The sequence below is a fragment of the Lacerta agilis genome, chromosome 5 (assembly GCF_009819535.1).
Source record: "Lacerta agilis isolate rLacAgi1 chromosome 5, rLacAgi1.pri, whole genome shotgun sequence".
Classification (NCBI taxonomy): Eukaryota; Metazoa; Chordata; class Lepidosauria; order Squamata; family Lacertidae; genus Lacerta; species Lacerta agilis.
This window is the reverse complement of record NC_046316.1, coordinates 91,151,273-91,166,267: the sequence shown is the minus strand read 5'-3', so window position 1 is coordinate 91,166,267 and position 14,995 is coordinate 91,151,273. Positions and strand designations below refer to the sequence as shown.

Genomic DNA, 14,995 nt, shown 5'->3' with positions numbered 1-14,995 from the left:
GAATGGTGGGAGTCACCCCCTCCTCCTGATCCTGAATCTTCCCAGGAGCAGGAGGACAGTATAGATTTGGAATCGTGGTTTGCAGAAGGGCATAGTTCAGAAGGCAGAAGCTGGGAAATACTGGATGGGGAACAGCTAGAACAGGGGTCAGCAATTTTTTTTAGCCGCGGGCTGGTCCACTGTCCCTCAGACCTTGTGGCAGGCCGGAGAAGCAGCACCGGGGGGGGGGGGGGCGGAGCTGGAAGAAGAGGCGAGGGGGGCAAGTCGTCCTCCTCCCCACCCCTAGCCCCAGCCGCTGCACTTACCTTCCCAGGGGCTGCTGCCACCACTGCTGCTACTTCTCGTAGGTAGGCAGAGGGAGCTTGTCCGCTCCGCTCTCTGGCCCACAGGAGCACCAGGGTGGCACTGGTGGAGGGAAGATAAGCGGTGCAAAAGATCTGGTTCCAGACAGGAGCTGCTTAAAATGGTGCTCAGCCAGCTCAGCTCAGCCCAGCCCCCTTCCTCCTCTAGACAGGGCAGGGAGAAGCCAGGAGGAGGGAGGGAGGAGGCGGAATGGAACAGGGAAAAAATGGCATAGCCCGAATGAACAGAATCCCCACGCCAATCCACGGACAGTCTGCGGGCCGGATCCTGAAGGCAACGGGGCCTGATCCAGCCCGTGTCCCTTGGTTTGCCGACCTCTTAGCTAGAAGAAACACTGAGAGGGGGGGGGGGTTTAACAGCTTCAGAGTCTCTGGATAGTATCCACCCCCTTCCCCAAAGTCCCGGAGAGCTCAGACAGTGTCAGAACAGAAAACACAGAGGCTCCAAACCCAGATTACAAGATGTAGGAGTGATGTAGATTAATAGGGACAGAGGGGAGAGTGAACTTAATTTGGAGCACAGCCATTCTGGTTAGATGCCTTTTTTCTGTCCTTTGCTGCGTTTATAAAAGAAACTAACTGGTAAGAATTCTCTTTCGCTTGATCTGCTCATTTACGGCCACGGGGGGAGGAAGCCGATTCCCCGAAGCCTGACAGGAGCACGGAGATTGTCTCTTTTGGCTTCTGATTGGCTGCGCCTCCATCTTGGAATTCTTTCTCCCAGAGAATCGACAAATTCTGAGCCCAAGCATCTTCTGGAAGTGACACAAGTGATGGATCGGTGGCCACTAACCTCAGTGACTGTGTCCTGTCTCCACTGTTGGAGGGAGCAATTTTTTGAATACCAGTTGCTGGAAACCACAAGAAGGGAGGGTGCTAATGGGCTCGGGTCCGAGGCTGGACTAGACAGACCTGATCCTGCGTGCTCTTCTGATGTTGTTAAGCAAGACGTTTTAATTCAACTCAGTTAATTCATTAAATTAAAGGATGAGGTAGCATAGATAGCAGGTTGGTGTCTCTTCCAAGCCCTTGGGAAAGGGAGGGTTGCAAGAAGCCCAATGAATAAATCACACCCCTTTGCCCATGCAGACAAAACAGCTCTGGCCTTTTAATTCGACATGATCAGCAACAGAAAAATACAGCGCGACATCTTCTGTACAAAGAGCCACTTAGCCCTGCAGCCCAGACAGCGCCACCTGCTGGCTAGGATTGTGTGTGTGGAGGGTTTGGGAGGGTGGGGTGGGGTGGGGTGGGGGTTGGCCACACACATGCCAGCCTGCCTCCAGACTCTCACTATTTTGCAGACAGGAGTCGACCGCGTATCGGCAGACTCAAGTTGCATTTCGGCTGGCCTCCTCCCACAATGAATCTGTCCCACCCCCACCCCCACCCCCCAAAAATTGACCCTTTTTGCGGCAAGGGGAAATGTGCTGGAAAGTATGGGATAGCAATCGCTTGACGCGATCCTGTATAACCTCCCCACAAACAGATCAAAATAAAGGCTCGGCGAAACGGGGGTGCCGTATAACCTCCCTGCGATTTTTGTGTAGGCAAATCAGGATGAGTGCTTGCCTAGAAATCACCCTGGTCCTCCCACCCAAATATCTACATGCCTTGCATTCCCTGGTGTGCTTTTGATCAGGGGAGAAGTGGGCAGGTGGGGCCTGGCATGCCAGGGGCAGGTGGGTGTCCCTGAGCCACAGCTGCCCCCTTGCCAGGCCTGCTGACACTGCCCAGATAAATATTTCCGGCACCCAAGGAGTGTTTGGGGATGCACTGGGCATGAGAGGAGATCTGGAGATGCTGAGCTTTGAGGGGAAATTAGGAGGCACCTCGGTTTGGCCTCGTCCGCCACCTCCCCCCCAGATCTGATTGGAGAAACAGCCCTCATGTTTGCCATCTCCATCTGGCCCGGCCCGGCCCGGCCCGGCTGTAGTGTCGTCTCTTAGGTGCCCTTGCCTGAGTTTGGCTGTTCCTCTCCCAACAAGCAGCGACACAGGTGTGCACAGAGGTCTGTGGGAGGTCTTGGGGAGAGGAGTGCCCAATTTTTGCAGGAGTCAGTCCATCCCCACCTCCCAAAATAATGGCCCTTGTCTGTCGGTGTGCATGTTGGTCCCTGAGAACGGGGCCAGCTCGGAGCAACAGGGTGTGTTTGTGGTTGTGTGTGTGCGTGTGTGTTTCCCTCATTTTTCTCTGTCCAGCCGGTGGGCAACGAGGTTTAGAGTGGTGGCGAGTGAGCCCGGCGAGCGTTCCGGCAAACGCCAGGGTTGGGTTGGAGCTGGCGGCTCCTTCACCAGACGGAGCATTTGTGAGCTGGGTTCATGGGCGAGTTCTTGGGGCAGTGGAAGACCCGGCCGAACTCCTCGAACTGCGAGACGCTGCCCAGCACCCTACAGGGGAGAGGGGAAGAAGAGAGGAATAACACAACGGCAGTCACGAGAAGCCTGAGAAGGATCGTTGTTAAAAACGAGAAGCGTTGCCTCCTCGGACTGCACCATAGACGCCTCTCCTGTTTTGCAACCCTTGAGTCCTCATGTGGAGGCTGGCTGCAGGGGCTTGGTAGAAAGAGGAAAGCACTTTTCACATGCTCAGATTCACTCTTTGCTCCCTTTTCTCGAGTTCTGGCGGCTGCACCCTGACTGCTGGGAGGGAACTGCTTCAGATTTAAGCCCCTGGCAGCTCCAAAGAATTAGAATCATAGAAGATTTGGAAGGGAGCCAAAGGGCGATCTAATCTATCTTATCTAATCTAAATTTATCATTAATTTAATTCCATTTATTCCCCAGCTTCCATCTGACTTCAGGTATGAAATCTCTCATAGCCCTTCACGGCCTGGGTGTCACACACCCCTCTCTCTGTGTGTCACTCCCCAAAGCAGTGCATCTCTCAAATCAGAATCAAAAACACGCCCATTTCCCTGGCTGAAGCTGCTGGCCTGAAAGTTTCTCCTGCCTCACTCAACATGCAAACACACCATGTCCCAAATTCGGGTATCGGCCTCTAAGAGCAGGCACCCCCAAACTCGGCCCTCCAGCTGTTTTGGGACTACAACTCCCATCATCCCTAGCTAACAGGACCAGTGGTCGGGGATGATGGGAATTGTAGTCCCAAAAACAGCTGGAGGGCCGCGCTTGGGGATTCCTGTCATAGAGGAAAGGCCTGGGAAGGCTGGTCTACCAGGGATGCCCCCAGCCTGGCAGGGGAAATTTGCTGAGCAGTCAAGCAAGGAGACCACATAGGGCGACCGTCAACTGTGGGTTGGCAAGCAAGGCTCTCGGAACACGAGAGTGCCCATGTTTTATTTATTTTGTATCAATAATCAGTCCTTGGCCCAGTATACCTGAAGGAGCATCTCCACCCCCATCATTCTGCCTGGACATGGAGGTCCAGTGCCGAGGGCCTTCTGGAGGTTCCCTCGCTGTGAGAAGCCAAGTTACAGGGAACCAGGCAAAGGGCCTTCTTGGTAGTGGCACCCGCCCTGTGGAACTCCCTCCCACCAGATGTCAAAGAGAAAAACAACTACCAGACTTTTAGAAGACATCTGAAGGCAGCCCTGTTTAGAGAGGCTTTTAATGTTTAATAGATTATTGCATTTTAATGTTATGTTGGAAGCCGCCCAGAGTGGCAGGGTATAAATACAGTAATAAATTATTATTATTATTATTATTATTATTATTATTATTATTATTATTATTATTATTATTTCTGTGCTCTACTTAATCTCAGCAATGTACAAGAGCCATAATACAGTAGGAATAAAAATAAGTCAAAATTATAAATTCAGAACTCAATTTAAAAAGCCTGCTAGAGATGAAAAGAAGAAAAAGTCCCAACCAGAGAAGAATGGCAGATCAAGTTGATGGACTATGCCGAAATGGCAAAAATGACCAGAAGACTCAGAAATCAGGAAGACCAGCATTTTAATACGGAATGGGGAAAATTTATAATCTATCTTAAAAACCATTGTAAGGAGCTATAATTGTTAGTGGGATTGGAATAACACTTGCAGTTTAATGGTGAATTATGGACATAATGGAGATGCAAAAGATTTGGATTATTATGAAAGATTCAGGAGGAAAGGACCCACAAAGGGGAGGAGGGAAGCCCAGGAGATTCTGTGGAATCTTGTTTCTATACTGTAAGTTCTTATAGCTACAGGTAGGTAGCTGTGTTGGTCTGCCATAGTCAAAGCAAAATAAAAAATTCCTTCCAGTAGCACCTTAGAGACCAACTAAGTTTGTTCTTGGTATGAGCTTTCGTGTGCATGCTTAGTTGGTCTCTAAGGTGCTACTGGAAGGAAGTTGTAATGTTATTGTAAAATTTTCATTTGAAAAACCCAAATAAATTAATTTATTTTTTTAAAAAGGCTCCTGGAATGAAACGAAACGAAATGAAAGTCTTTAGGAAGCGCTGGACGTTCAACACGGAAGGGACCTGCCTGATCTCAACAAGAAAGGAGTTCCACAAAATTAGGCCCACAATACAAAACACAGAACTCCTGGTAGATATGAGCCATTTATCCAAGCAGGGATTACTGGAAAAACCTCAGAGTTCGAGCAGGAATATAAGGGATGGGATGGCCCCGGGCGTATTCTGGACCCAAGTCGTCAAGGACCTTGTAAATGAATGCCAGCACCTTGAACCTGGCCCCATACCTTATGGGCAGCCAGCACAAGCCAAACCCAAATGGCATCCCTTGGCCGGCCCTTCTCCTTCCTGCCCTCTCCTCCTGCACACAGACACGCATACGCACGAAGGTACCTGTAGTGCTCAGGGGCGTGTTTGTCGGTCAGCACCTGCAGGTAGATGGATTGCGAGCGCCGTTTGATGCACCAGTTCTGCAGGGAGAAGGAGAGAGAAGTGGGGGGCTGGATCTGTCAGAGACTGGGAAGGGAATGTCCGGCCTGTGGCTCCAATGTGAGGCTGCCTGGGAAGGCTCAGGGCTCTCGAATTCTGAGGCAGTGTCTCAAGCTTCTTTGTCTTAGAGACCAGGCAGCTCGCTCCAGCCCTCCACCGCCTTTGTCTGTGTGGCACAATGGTGGTAGAATCATAGAATCCTAGAATCATAGAGTTGGAAAAGACCACAAGGGCCATCCAGTCCAACCCCCTGCCAAGCAGGAAACACCATCAAAGCATTCCTGACAGATGGCTGTCAAGCCTCCGCTTCAAGACCTCCAAAGAAGGAGACTCCACCACACTCCTTGGTAGCAAATCCCACTGCCGAACAGCTCTCACTGTCAGGAAGTTCTTCCTAATGTTTAGGTGGAATCTTCTTTCTTGTAGTTTGAATCCATTGCTCCGTGTCCGCTTCTCTGGAGCATCAGCAAACAACCTTTCTCCCTCCTCTATGTGACATCCTTTTATCTATTTGAACATGGCTATCATATCACCCGTTAACCTTCTCTTCTCCAGGCTAAACATGGTAGCAGCAGGGGTCTCTGGCAAACGTTAGGAAAGGCAGAAACAGGTGTGCATGAATCCCTTCCCCGTCTTGCTATCAAAATGATTTATTTTGTTCTTCATTTGTTCGAAATTGAATTCGCTTTTCATCCCTCTTCCCTTCCTCTTCCTTCCTGCTATTGTCTGTGGCAATAGTAGAATGCCCTCAAGCTAAATGTCATTAAAACTTACACACACACACACACACACACACACACACACCGATCCCATTTCAGTTTCCAGAGGCTGAAAACTAGAACAGTAAAACTCCCTTTAAGCTCTTTGCAAAAGTGCTCTTTGATGCAGCCTTCTCTCCTTTAAACGCCACACCTGTCAAATTTGGCTCACAAGATTGATCCTGATAAGGATCTGGGCCACCCCTCCTGTAAGCTCCTGGGTGCAGCTTTTCCTTCACCAGCTTGGATCTCTGCAGATGGCTTGGACTCCTGGCAGGGAGGGGCTGATGGGAGTTGTAGTCCAGAACATCTGATTGGGAGCAAGGATGCCGAAGGGCGCATTAGTGAGTTGAGAATGCTTTGGAGACGCCTCAGTCTAATGAGGCAGGGCAGCAACGTTGGCTCAAGCCTTTGGGGTCTGATCCAGGAACCCCAAGGAATCATTCCCCGGGCACGCAGGCCTTACCTGGGCAAAAGCGATGAAGAAAAGTTGTTCGTGGGTGTATTTGAGTGGGTGGAGAGGGTTCTCGGGGCCGTTTTCCCGCACCCACTTCTGATAGGCCTGCAAGAGAAAGTCTCGCTCAGCGGAATGAGGTGGCTGCTCCCCAAGTCTCCCTGCAGGACCCTCCCCAAAGGTGAAATTGCTGAAAGTACCCAAAGGACAGAGCTTTTGAATCCTGGTCCCCCCGCCCCCATGTTTTCAGGCATTCTTATTTGTTGTCTGTAAGATGCCTTGAGTCCCTGACAATAATTACCTGCCAAAGTTTTGAGAGTTAATTTTATTCCATACTTTTACATTCTAATGAATGATTGATTATTCCTTCATTAGGTATAAGTTGTTTTGTTTTATAGTCACACATATATATATATATATTTACTATGCTTTATTTGTTTAGGATTGCTAGAAGATGTGCGATCTCTGTGTGCACTTTGCAGTTTCTTCAGCAATGCAGAAAGGCGGGATGCAGATAAAAAGTGAGATGGAACCGCGGTGGAGTGGAGTGCTGTGGATAGACCGCTCTCCCATGAAATCATCTAACCCTTTTTTTAAAGTCCTCAAAGTTGGGGGCCTCCTGTGGCAGGGAGTTCCACAGTTAACTAGGCACTGGGTGAAAAGCACTCTTGCACGGGTCTCTCTGCCAAATTGAGCTTGGGCAGGTGTCGGGCAGACACCATGTTGGGTGGACTTTGCACACGTGATTGGGAACTCCTCTTCCCTTGGGTAGGAATGCTTACATAGTAGGCGAGCTTAAGTCCCCCCATATCAGCAATGTTCTCGCCAAGGGTATGCTTCCCGTTCACCTGTAAGAGAGAGAGAGAGACAGACAGACAGAGTAGAGTTAGGATTGACGATGCACTCCTTCCACCATCCTACCATCCCACAAAACCCCAGTATTGAGAACAGAAGAAGAGTTTGGATTTGATATCCCGCTTTATCACTACCCGAAGGAGTCTCAAAGCGGCTAACATTCTCCTTTCCCTTCCTTCCCCACAACAAGGTGAGGTGAGGGGGGCTGAGAGACTTCAGAGAAGTGTGACTAGCCCAAGCTCACCCAGCAGCTGCATGTGGAGGAGCAGGGAAGCAAACCCGGTTCACCAGATTACGAGTCTACTGCTCATAACCACTACACCACACTGGCTCTCACAGGTTCTCAAACCTTTTTCTCTGGGCCACACCATTTTTTTTTTTTATTGATAAGGAAAACACTGGGAAACAAAAAGAAACAAATCCTAGCACTGCTTAATTTATAGCACGGAACGCAACTGCTTTATAATAGGATCATGAGACATCCAGATAGTATAAAACAATGCAGCAGCGTAAGAACACAAACTATTCCCAAAATTCTAGTTACAGGTAGGTATTGGTCTGCCGTAAAGGTAAAGGGACCCCTGACCGTTAGGTCCAGTCGCGGACGACTCTGGGGTTGCGGTGCTCATCTCCCTCTATAGGCCAAGGGAGCCGGCATTTGTCCGCAGACAGCTTCCAGGTCATGTGGCCACCATGACTGAGCCGCTTCTGGCGAACCAGAGCAGCGCACGGAAACACTGTTCACGTTTCCGCCAGTGTGGTACCTATTTATCTCCTTGCACTTTGACGTGCTTTCGAGTCGAAACAAAATAAAAAATTAAAAAATTCCTTCCAGTAGCACCGTAGAGACCCACTAAGTTTGTTCTTGGTATGAGCTTTCGTGTGCATGCACACTAATTCAGATATACACACTTCAGATATGAACGCACACGAAAGCTCATACCAATAACAAACTTAGTTGGTCTCAAAGGTGCTACTGGAAGGAACTTTTTTATTTTTTATTTTATTCCCAAAATATAATTACAAATCTTACATATGCACCTGAAGTATGTATATGAACTCAATGGGAGGCGCGAGCTTGTTTTTGCCAGGTAATCTCGTTTAAAGGTAAAGGGACCCCTGACCATTAGGTCCAGTCGCGGACGACTCTGGGGTTGCGGCGCTCATCTCGCTTTACTGGCTGAGGGAGCCGGCGTACAGCTTCTGGGTCATGTGCACAGTGTGACTAAGCCTCATCTCATCAACACAAAGAAACCTTTCTCTTTCCTGGTCTTTCTTATTTGTCAGAGTTGAAAATCCCTGTTTCTCTGCCCTCGAATCTCCTCACCACTCTTGCCAACCTCTCCTGCCTCACCCTTTGAAAACGCCTCGCCCAACCCCTGCCCCTCCCTCCTAACACTTCACCCAACAATATATGTTCATATAAAGGCATCAAGTGTGTTCCCACACATCCCAAAAGTGGGATTGCCACCTTTTTAGTGCCGGGGGTCCCCTGCCTTTAACAGCTGGGCATCGGGCAAACATTCAATTGCCCCTTTCCAGGGCTGGCATCCAGCGCTGATTGCTGGGTGATCCAGATGTGGCGTCTAGTCCAGTAAATGCAGCCTGTTTGGAAATTGCCAGCTGGCACCAAGATGACAACCTCCAAATGCCACGGTAACTGTAGAACTTTGTTCTGCCACCGAAGGGAGCAAAGTTCCCCTACCATGCATTTGCTGGGCATTTGCTTCTTACTCAAAAGCCTGTCTATATGACAGTGGGCCAAAATACAGGTCCGCCCTCCTTGGAGGGGTGCCCACTGAGTTATAATTTGCCACGGCTGCCTCCTATAGCCTGGCAAATAGAAGGTACTAAGGGCACATGCCCTATTCGTCTATTCTATTTATTTATTATGAAATTTGCACCCTGCCTTTTCTCCAAGGTGCTCAGGGTGGCTAGCATACACACCTCTCTCCCCGCTCTCCATTTTATCCTCACAACGACCCTGTGAGGTAGGGCAGACTGAGAGGTCGTGGCGGGCCCACCCAGTTTAGCTCCATGGCTGCGTGGGGATTTGAACTCAGGTCTCCCAGGTTCTAGTCTGATATGGTAATCATTACTGGCTCTCCAGTGGACTCCAGACTTTTGACTCTCCCCAGAGGACGTGCTTGGTTACAGCGATCAGAGCTGTAATGAATTTGTTCCTCAAACTCTCCTCTGCAAATTTTCATTTTCATTATTTTAATTTATTGCCTGCCCTTGGCCCTAAGTTCCCAGGGTGGGTTACAACAATTTAAAACACGGCATTAAGAACAAATCAAAAACGCCCTGTCAAAAATACATACATACATATATATATATATATATATATATATATATATATATATATATATATATATATATATAGTTGAAAAAGATGTTGAAAATTACATTTAGTAAAAAAAGCCTTTCTACTGGGTATTTTAAATTATGAGATTCCAAAACAGGACAGAAAAGTCTTTATGTATGCCACAACAGCAGCAAGAATTTTATTAGCTAAAAACTGGAAGACAGAGGATTTACCAACGATTGAAGAATGGCAAATGAAAATGATGGACTATATGGAGCTTGCTGAACTGACTGGGAAACTCTGAGACCAGAGGGACGACGCGGTGGAGAAAGATTGGACTAAATTCAAAGTATATTTGAAGAAGTATGCTAAAATTAGTATTTTAAATAAGCAGGAAGAAATAGTTAGGCTGCAGATATAGAAGTTAGATAAGATGTAGCAATAGATGAAGCAATGTTAAGGTTATTAAATAAGATAAGATGATTAGAGTATAAATATGAGAATAGAAAAAGGTAAAGAAATTACTAAAGATGATTTACAGGGAAAGCAGACGGAGAGGATGTGAGGAAGTCAATTTACAATGTTATAAAGAAGGATAGATAGGTTTAAATAAGTGTTTTTGTTTTGTATTGTGTCACACTGGTTTTTATTGTATGTAGTTTTTTGTAGTGTTTTGTTTGTGTTATGTGAAAAATTAATAAAAAAAAATTGAAAAAAATACAATGACAAAAAAATTAAGTGGGTGTCATTAAATATTCTCTAGTTATGTGAATATTTGTTGTTCATTTTCAGAATATTTGATATCTACCTATTGATAACATTATTTGATAGCTATGCTGTGATAGTATTTAATATCGAACTGGATTTGAGTGATGATGCACAATGCCATTCAGAATTTTGACAGCTTCTGAAAGGGGGGGGGGATTGTTTTCAGATTTGATGCCTGCCTTAAATAACAAGCCGATATCTGGATATTGTGGGGAAATGTCACAGTCAAAGGGCAAATGCAGATGCGAGGTCCCAAAATTTCATATTTTAAAAACATGGACAGTGGAGCTGGAAATTTGGGCATTTCCCTACATATTTGCAAACACTGGTTTCGGGTTCTACGGCGGACTCTTTGCAAAGGAGCTCTCCCCCTTCCGGCTAAAGGTGCCATTGCACACCCCGGAGAGCCAGTGTGGTGTAGTGTTTAAGAGCGGTAGACTTGTAATCTGGTGAACCGGGTTCGCGTCTCCGCTCCTCCACATGCAGCTGCTGGGTGACCTTGGGCTAGTCACACTTCTCTGAAGTCTCTCAGCCCCACTCACCTCACAGAGTGTTTGTTGTGGGGGAGGAAGGGAAAAGGAGAATGTGAGCCGCTTTGAGACTCCTTTGGGTAGTGATAAAGCGGGACAGCAAATCCAAACTCTTCTTCTTCTTCTTCTTCTCACCCTCTGGTTGTAGACCGTGAAGTTGTCGTACAGGTTAACGATGCACTCTGCCTTCTTGAGAAACTTGCTGTAGGAGGAGTCGGTCCACCAGTGCATCAGGTTGCCATGGCGATCGTATTGGCCTCCTGCAAAGCGGGACAGGTAAGGGTCAGTCACAAGGGTGACCTCAGAGATTTTGCTGCTATGGGGGGGGGGAGAGGCTGCAATTCTATTGTGGTTTGACTGCAGGTGTGTCCACATGTTATAGACACTCCTGCGGGTTACCCACACGTAATGGTCAACGAGTGTACGCTTTGTGTACCTGCGCACACGAGAGCCGAGCTGCGTGCATCCACAAAGTGTTTGTCCTTTCAAAGAAAACCCTTGCACGTGTGTAGAGAGAGAGCTTGTACCTGGGTTCAGTGTAACGTGAGAACAAACATCAAGAACGCTCAAGTGTTTACGGAAATAATTCATTGATCGGCCGGGTGTTTGCCAAGGGAGGGGGAGCTAAGATAAGGCTTAGAACAGACCTAGCCACAGGACGTAAAACGTATTTTTAAATATCAAGAATATAGGACGTCGTTGAGTCCAGAGTTCCGTGATGGATATATTCAAACTCAAGTGGAAAAAAGAGGAGGCAAGGATCAACAGCTAGTTCAATATAAGGGCCCATATTTATGAGTGAGTGAAAGGCTTGTGTGCTTTTGCGATGCATGCCTGTTCTGTGCCCCATTGTGCAGATGAAATGATGAGAATGGGTGGCTTCTGGTAGACATTGGCAGTCACTGCGGGAGCAGCTGCAAGGCCTCCCTTCAATCCAGGCCAGGACCGGCCCTACTATGAGACAGAGTGAAGCAACCGCCTCAGGTGGCGGATTCTTTGGGGTGGGGGGCAGGCAGCATTGGCGAGGTGTTTCAGGACAAACCTGTGGGTTTTCCACCATGACCCTTCTAAGCAGGGTTTCCCAAACTTAGGTCTCCAGCTGTTTTTGGACTACAACTCTCATCATCCCTAGCTAGCAGGACCAGTGGTCAGGGATGATGGGAGCTGTAGTCCAAAAACAGCTGAAGACCCATGTTTGGGAAACCCCGTTCTAAGCTAACCTGGTTCCCTCAGGTGTGAGAGGGTGGTGCCGACCCACCATTTATTAAAAAGCATTTATGAAACCATTTAATGCTTTAAAAAAATCTCTAAGAGGCCCATCAGCAATACTGAAGTAATATTCAGCCGTCCGTCTGGTTGGCTTCCATAAACTGAATTGAATTGGAAGCTGGATGTTTCTGCCTCAAGCAGCAAAATGTATCAGGCTGGCCTGGTTATTAGGTTTTGGGAAGGTTCGGGAAGATTATTGTCAGGCCCCGAAATAGGTTTGGGGAAGGGAGGGGGAAGGGAGAGCTCACCCCAGTCATCGTAGCCGTGTGTCAGCTCATGTCCGATAATTGTTCCGATCCCACCGTAATTCAGGGACCTGTAGGTGGGAGATAAAGCATCGGGGGGGCCTGTGGGGTGGTAGTGACTTAGAAGGTGGTGGGGAACAGGCGAGAGCCCAAAATTCAGCACCGGGTAGAGAATTTTAGGCTGGAAATCCGCAAGGGGCTAGAGGGGCATGATCCAGGTCAGGACTGTCTTCTGAATCTGCCCCAGGCTGATACTTTTCTCTTCAGAACAAACGTTGCCACTTTTCAGCACACTTTTCGAAAAGCACATTTTCACAGTTCATACACACACACACAAACATGAAATAAGCAGAGCCTGCACGCTCCTATGAAGGAAGGAATTCCTTTCAAGGGACGGGTCATCATCACCACAAAACTTGGCCTAGATAATAATAATAATAATAATAATAATAATAATAATAATAATAATAATAATTTGTACCCCGCCCATCTGGCTGGATTTCCCCAGCCACTCTGGGCGGCTTCCAACAGAAATCAAATACAAAAATATCACACATTAAAAACTTCCCTTAAAAGGGCTGCCTTCAGGTATTTTCTGAATGTCAGGTAGTTGTTTATTTCCTTGACCTGTGATGGGAGGGCGTTCCACAGGGCGGGCGCCACTACCGAGAAGGGCTGGACTGAAACCCACCAGCCCACAATCCTTCAGCCACGGGCTGCCCAGATGCCATTGGACTACAAGTCCCATCATTCCTGACCACTGCCTAAGCTGGCAGGGGATGGTGGGAGTTGCAGTCCAACGGAATCTAGAGACACAAGGTTGAAGAGCGCTGCTCTAGCCTGAATTGCCACCAGCAGAACCACACACAAAGCACCCATTTTCCTTCCAGAAGCCCATGATGCGCTCCCGGTGTGCGGAGAAAGCACTTACTGTGGAAACTCTGGGTCATACAGCGTGGGTTGAAGAATTCCAGCTGGGAACACTGAGGAGAAATGAGACAAGGGTGGTAAGGGAACAGAAATTCTCATCAAATATGGAGCCTTCGAGAACCTTCCCCGCAGAATGGCGGACGGCATAACGTTAAACCTTGCGAGCGGAAAAGTGTTGGTGGGCATTGCAAAGGTCATGTAGGTATGGAGCCATGAGCTACCCAGTCCCACGAGATATCCAGAAATGCAAATGTGTCCATACCCATTTGGTTCTTGTTGGGAAGGTAGTAAGCGTTCAGCGCCTGGGGGGGCAGCAGCCACCTGCAACGAGACAACACACCTTGATCAAGAGAGGTCTGCTTGCAGCACAAGGTGAGGCCTGATTGACCCAATAACTGTTAGATGCAGAAGACAACATCTGTCCGCCCAGGAATGTGATGGGGTCTCTTATGTCCTCCAGAAGGCAGAGGACACACTGCATTTCTTTTCTATTACTAGAGGTGAGTCAAGTGAGGGGCAGGAAGTACTGTATCAGTGCTGGTGCTGCTATGGGATGGGAGACTTGCCTTCCTCCAGATATTGTTGGACTCCGATTCTCATCAGTCCCCGCTTGCATGACCAGTGCTTGGGAATGATGGAGGTTGTAGTTCCCCAACCCTGTGCTAAGGGAGCAGGAAGCAGGTGCTCCAAGGGTTCCTGTAGCAGCTGTCGGAAACAGCTACAGGAATTCGGAGGCTTCTGCCCGCATGGAAATTCATGAACCAGTCCTCACAAAATCACTTCCTTCATTCTCAGAGCAGTTCCAATTACAGGTGGGTAGCCGTGTTGGTCTGCCATAGTCAAAACAAAATAAAAAAATTCTTTCCAATAGCACCTTAGAGACCAACTAAGTTTGTTCTTGGTATGAGCTTTCGTGTGCATGCACAATTCTTCAGATACACTGAAACAGAAGTCACCAGATCCTTAAATATAGTGAGGGAGTGGGGAGGGGTATTACTCAGAGGGTGGTGGGAATGGATGATCAGCTGATAGGTGTGGAAAACCTGTTGACGACTCTTAACGGCTGCAATTAGTCTTGCAGGGAAAGGCAAGGGGTGAGATGGCTAAAGATAGCTTTGTCATGTATAATGAGATAAGAATCCAATTCAGGCTACCCACCTGTAACTGTAAGAATCCAATGTCTTTGTTCAGACCATGGAGAAACCTGGTCTGAACAAAGACATTGGATTCTTATCTCATTATATATGACAAAGCTATCTTTAGCCATCTCACCCCTTGCTTTTTCCTGCAAGACCAACTGCAGCCATTAACAGGTTTTCCACACCTCCCTACCACCCTTCTGAGTAATACCCCTCCCCACCCTCTCACAATATATAAGGGTCTGGTGACTTCTGTTTCAGTGTATCTGAAGAAGTGTGCATGCTCACGAAAGCTCATACCAATAACAGACTTAGTCGGTCTCTAAGGTGCTACTGGAAGGAATTTTTTATTTTGTTTTTTCTCAGAGCAGTGTTTCCCAAACATGGGTCTCCAGCTGTTTTCGGACTACAACTCCCATCATCCCTGACCACTGGTCCTGCTTGCAAGGGATGATGGGAGTTGTAGTCCAAAAACACCCGGAGACCCAAGTTTGGGAAACCCTGTTCTCAGAGCAACTAG

At 47.9% G+C, this 14,995-nt stretch overlaps 1 protein-coding gene across 1 annotated transcript in view; it reads right to left on the bottom strand.

Moving 5' to 3' along the window:
* Positions 1–2,296: 2,296 nt before the first annotated feature.
* ECEL1 (endothelin converting enzyme like 1) overlaps positions 2,297–14,995 on the bottom strand; it is a 52,361-nt gene continuing 39,662 nt past the window's right edge. The window contains exons 10-17 of the mRNA XM_033150862.1: positions 13,599–13,657; positions 13,338–13,389; positions 12,410–12,477; positions 11,028–11,152; positions 7,214–7,279; positions 6,444–6,539; positions 5,124–5,200; positions 2,297–2,752 (exon numbers count right to left, since the gene is read on the bottom strand). Of these exons, the coding sequence (XP_033006753.1) occupies positions 2,653–2,752; positions 5,124–5,200; positions 6,444–6,539; positions 7,214–7,279; positions 11,028–11,152; positions 12,410–12,477; positions 13,338–13,389; positions 13,599–13,657 (643 nt within the window). The 3' untranslated portion in view covers positions 2,297–2,652. The remainder of the gene's footprint in view (positions 2,753–5,123; positions 5,201–6,443; positions 6,540–7,213; positions 7,280–11,027; positions 11,153–12,409; positions 12,478–13,337; positions 13,390–13,598; positions 13,658–14,995) is intronic.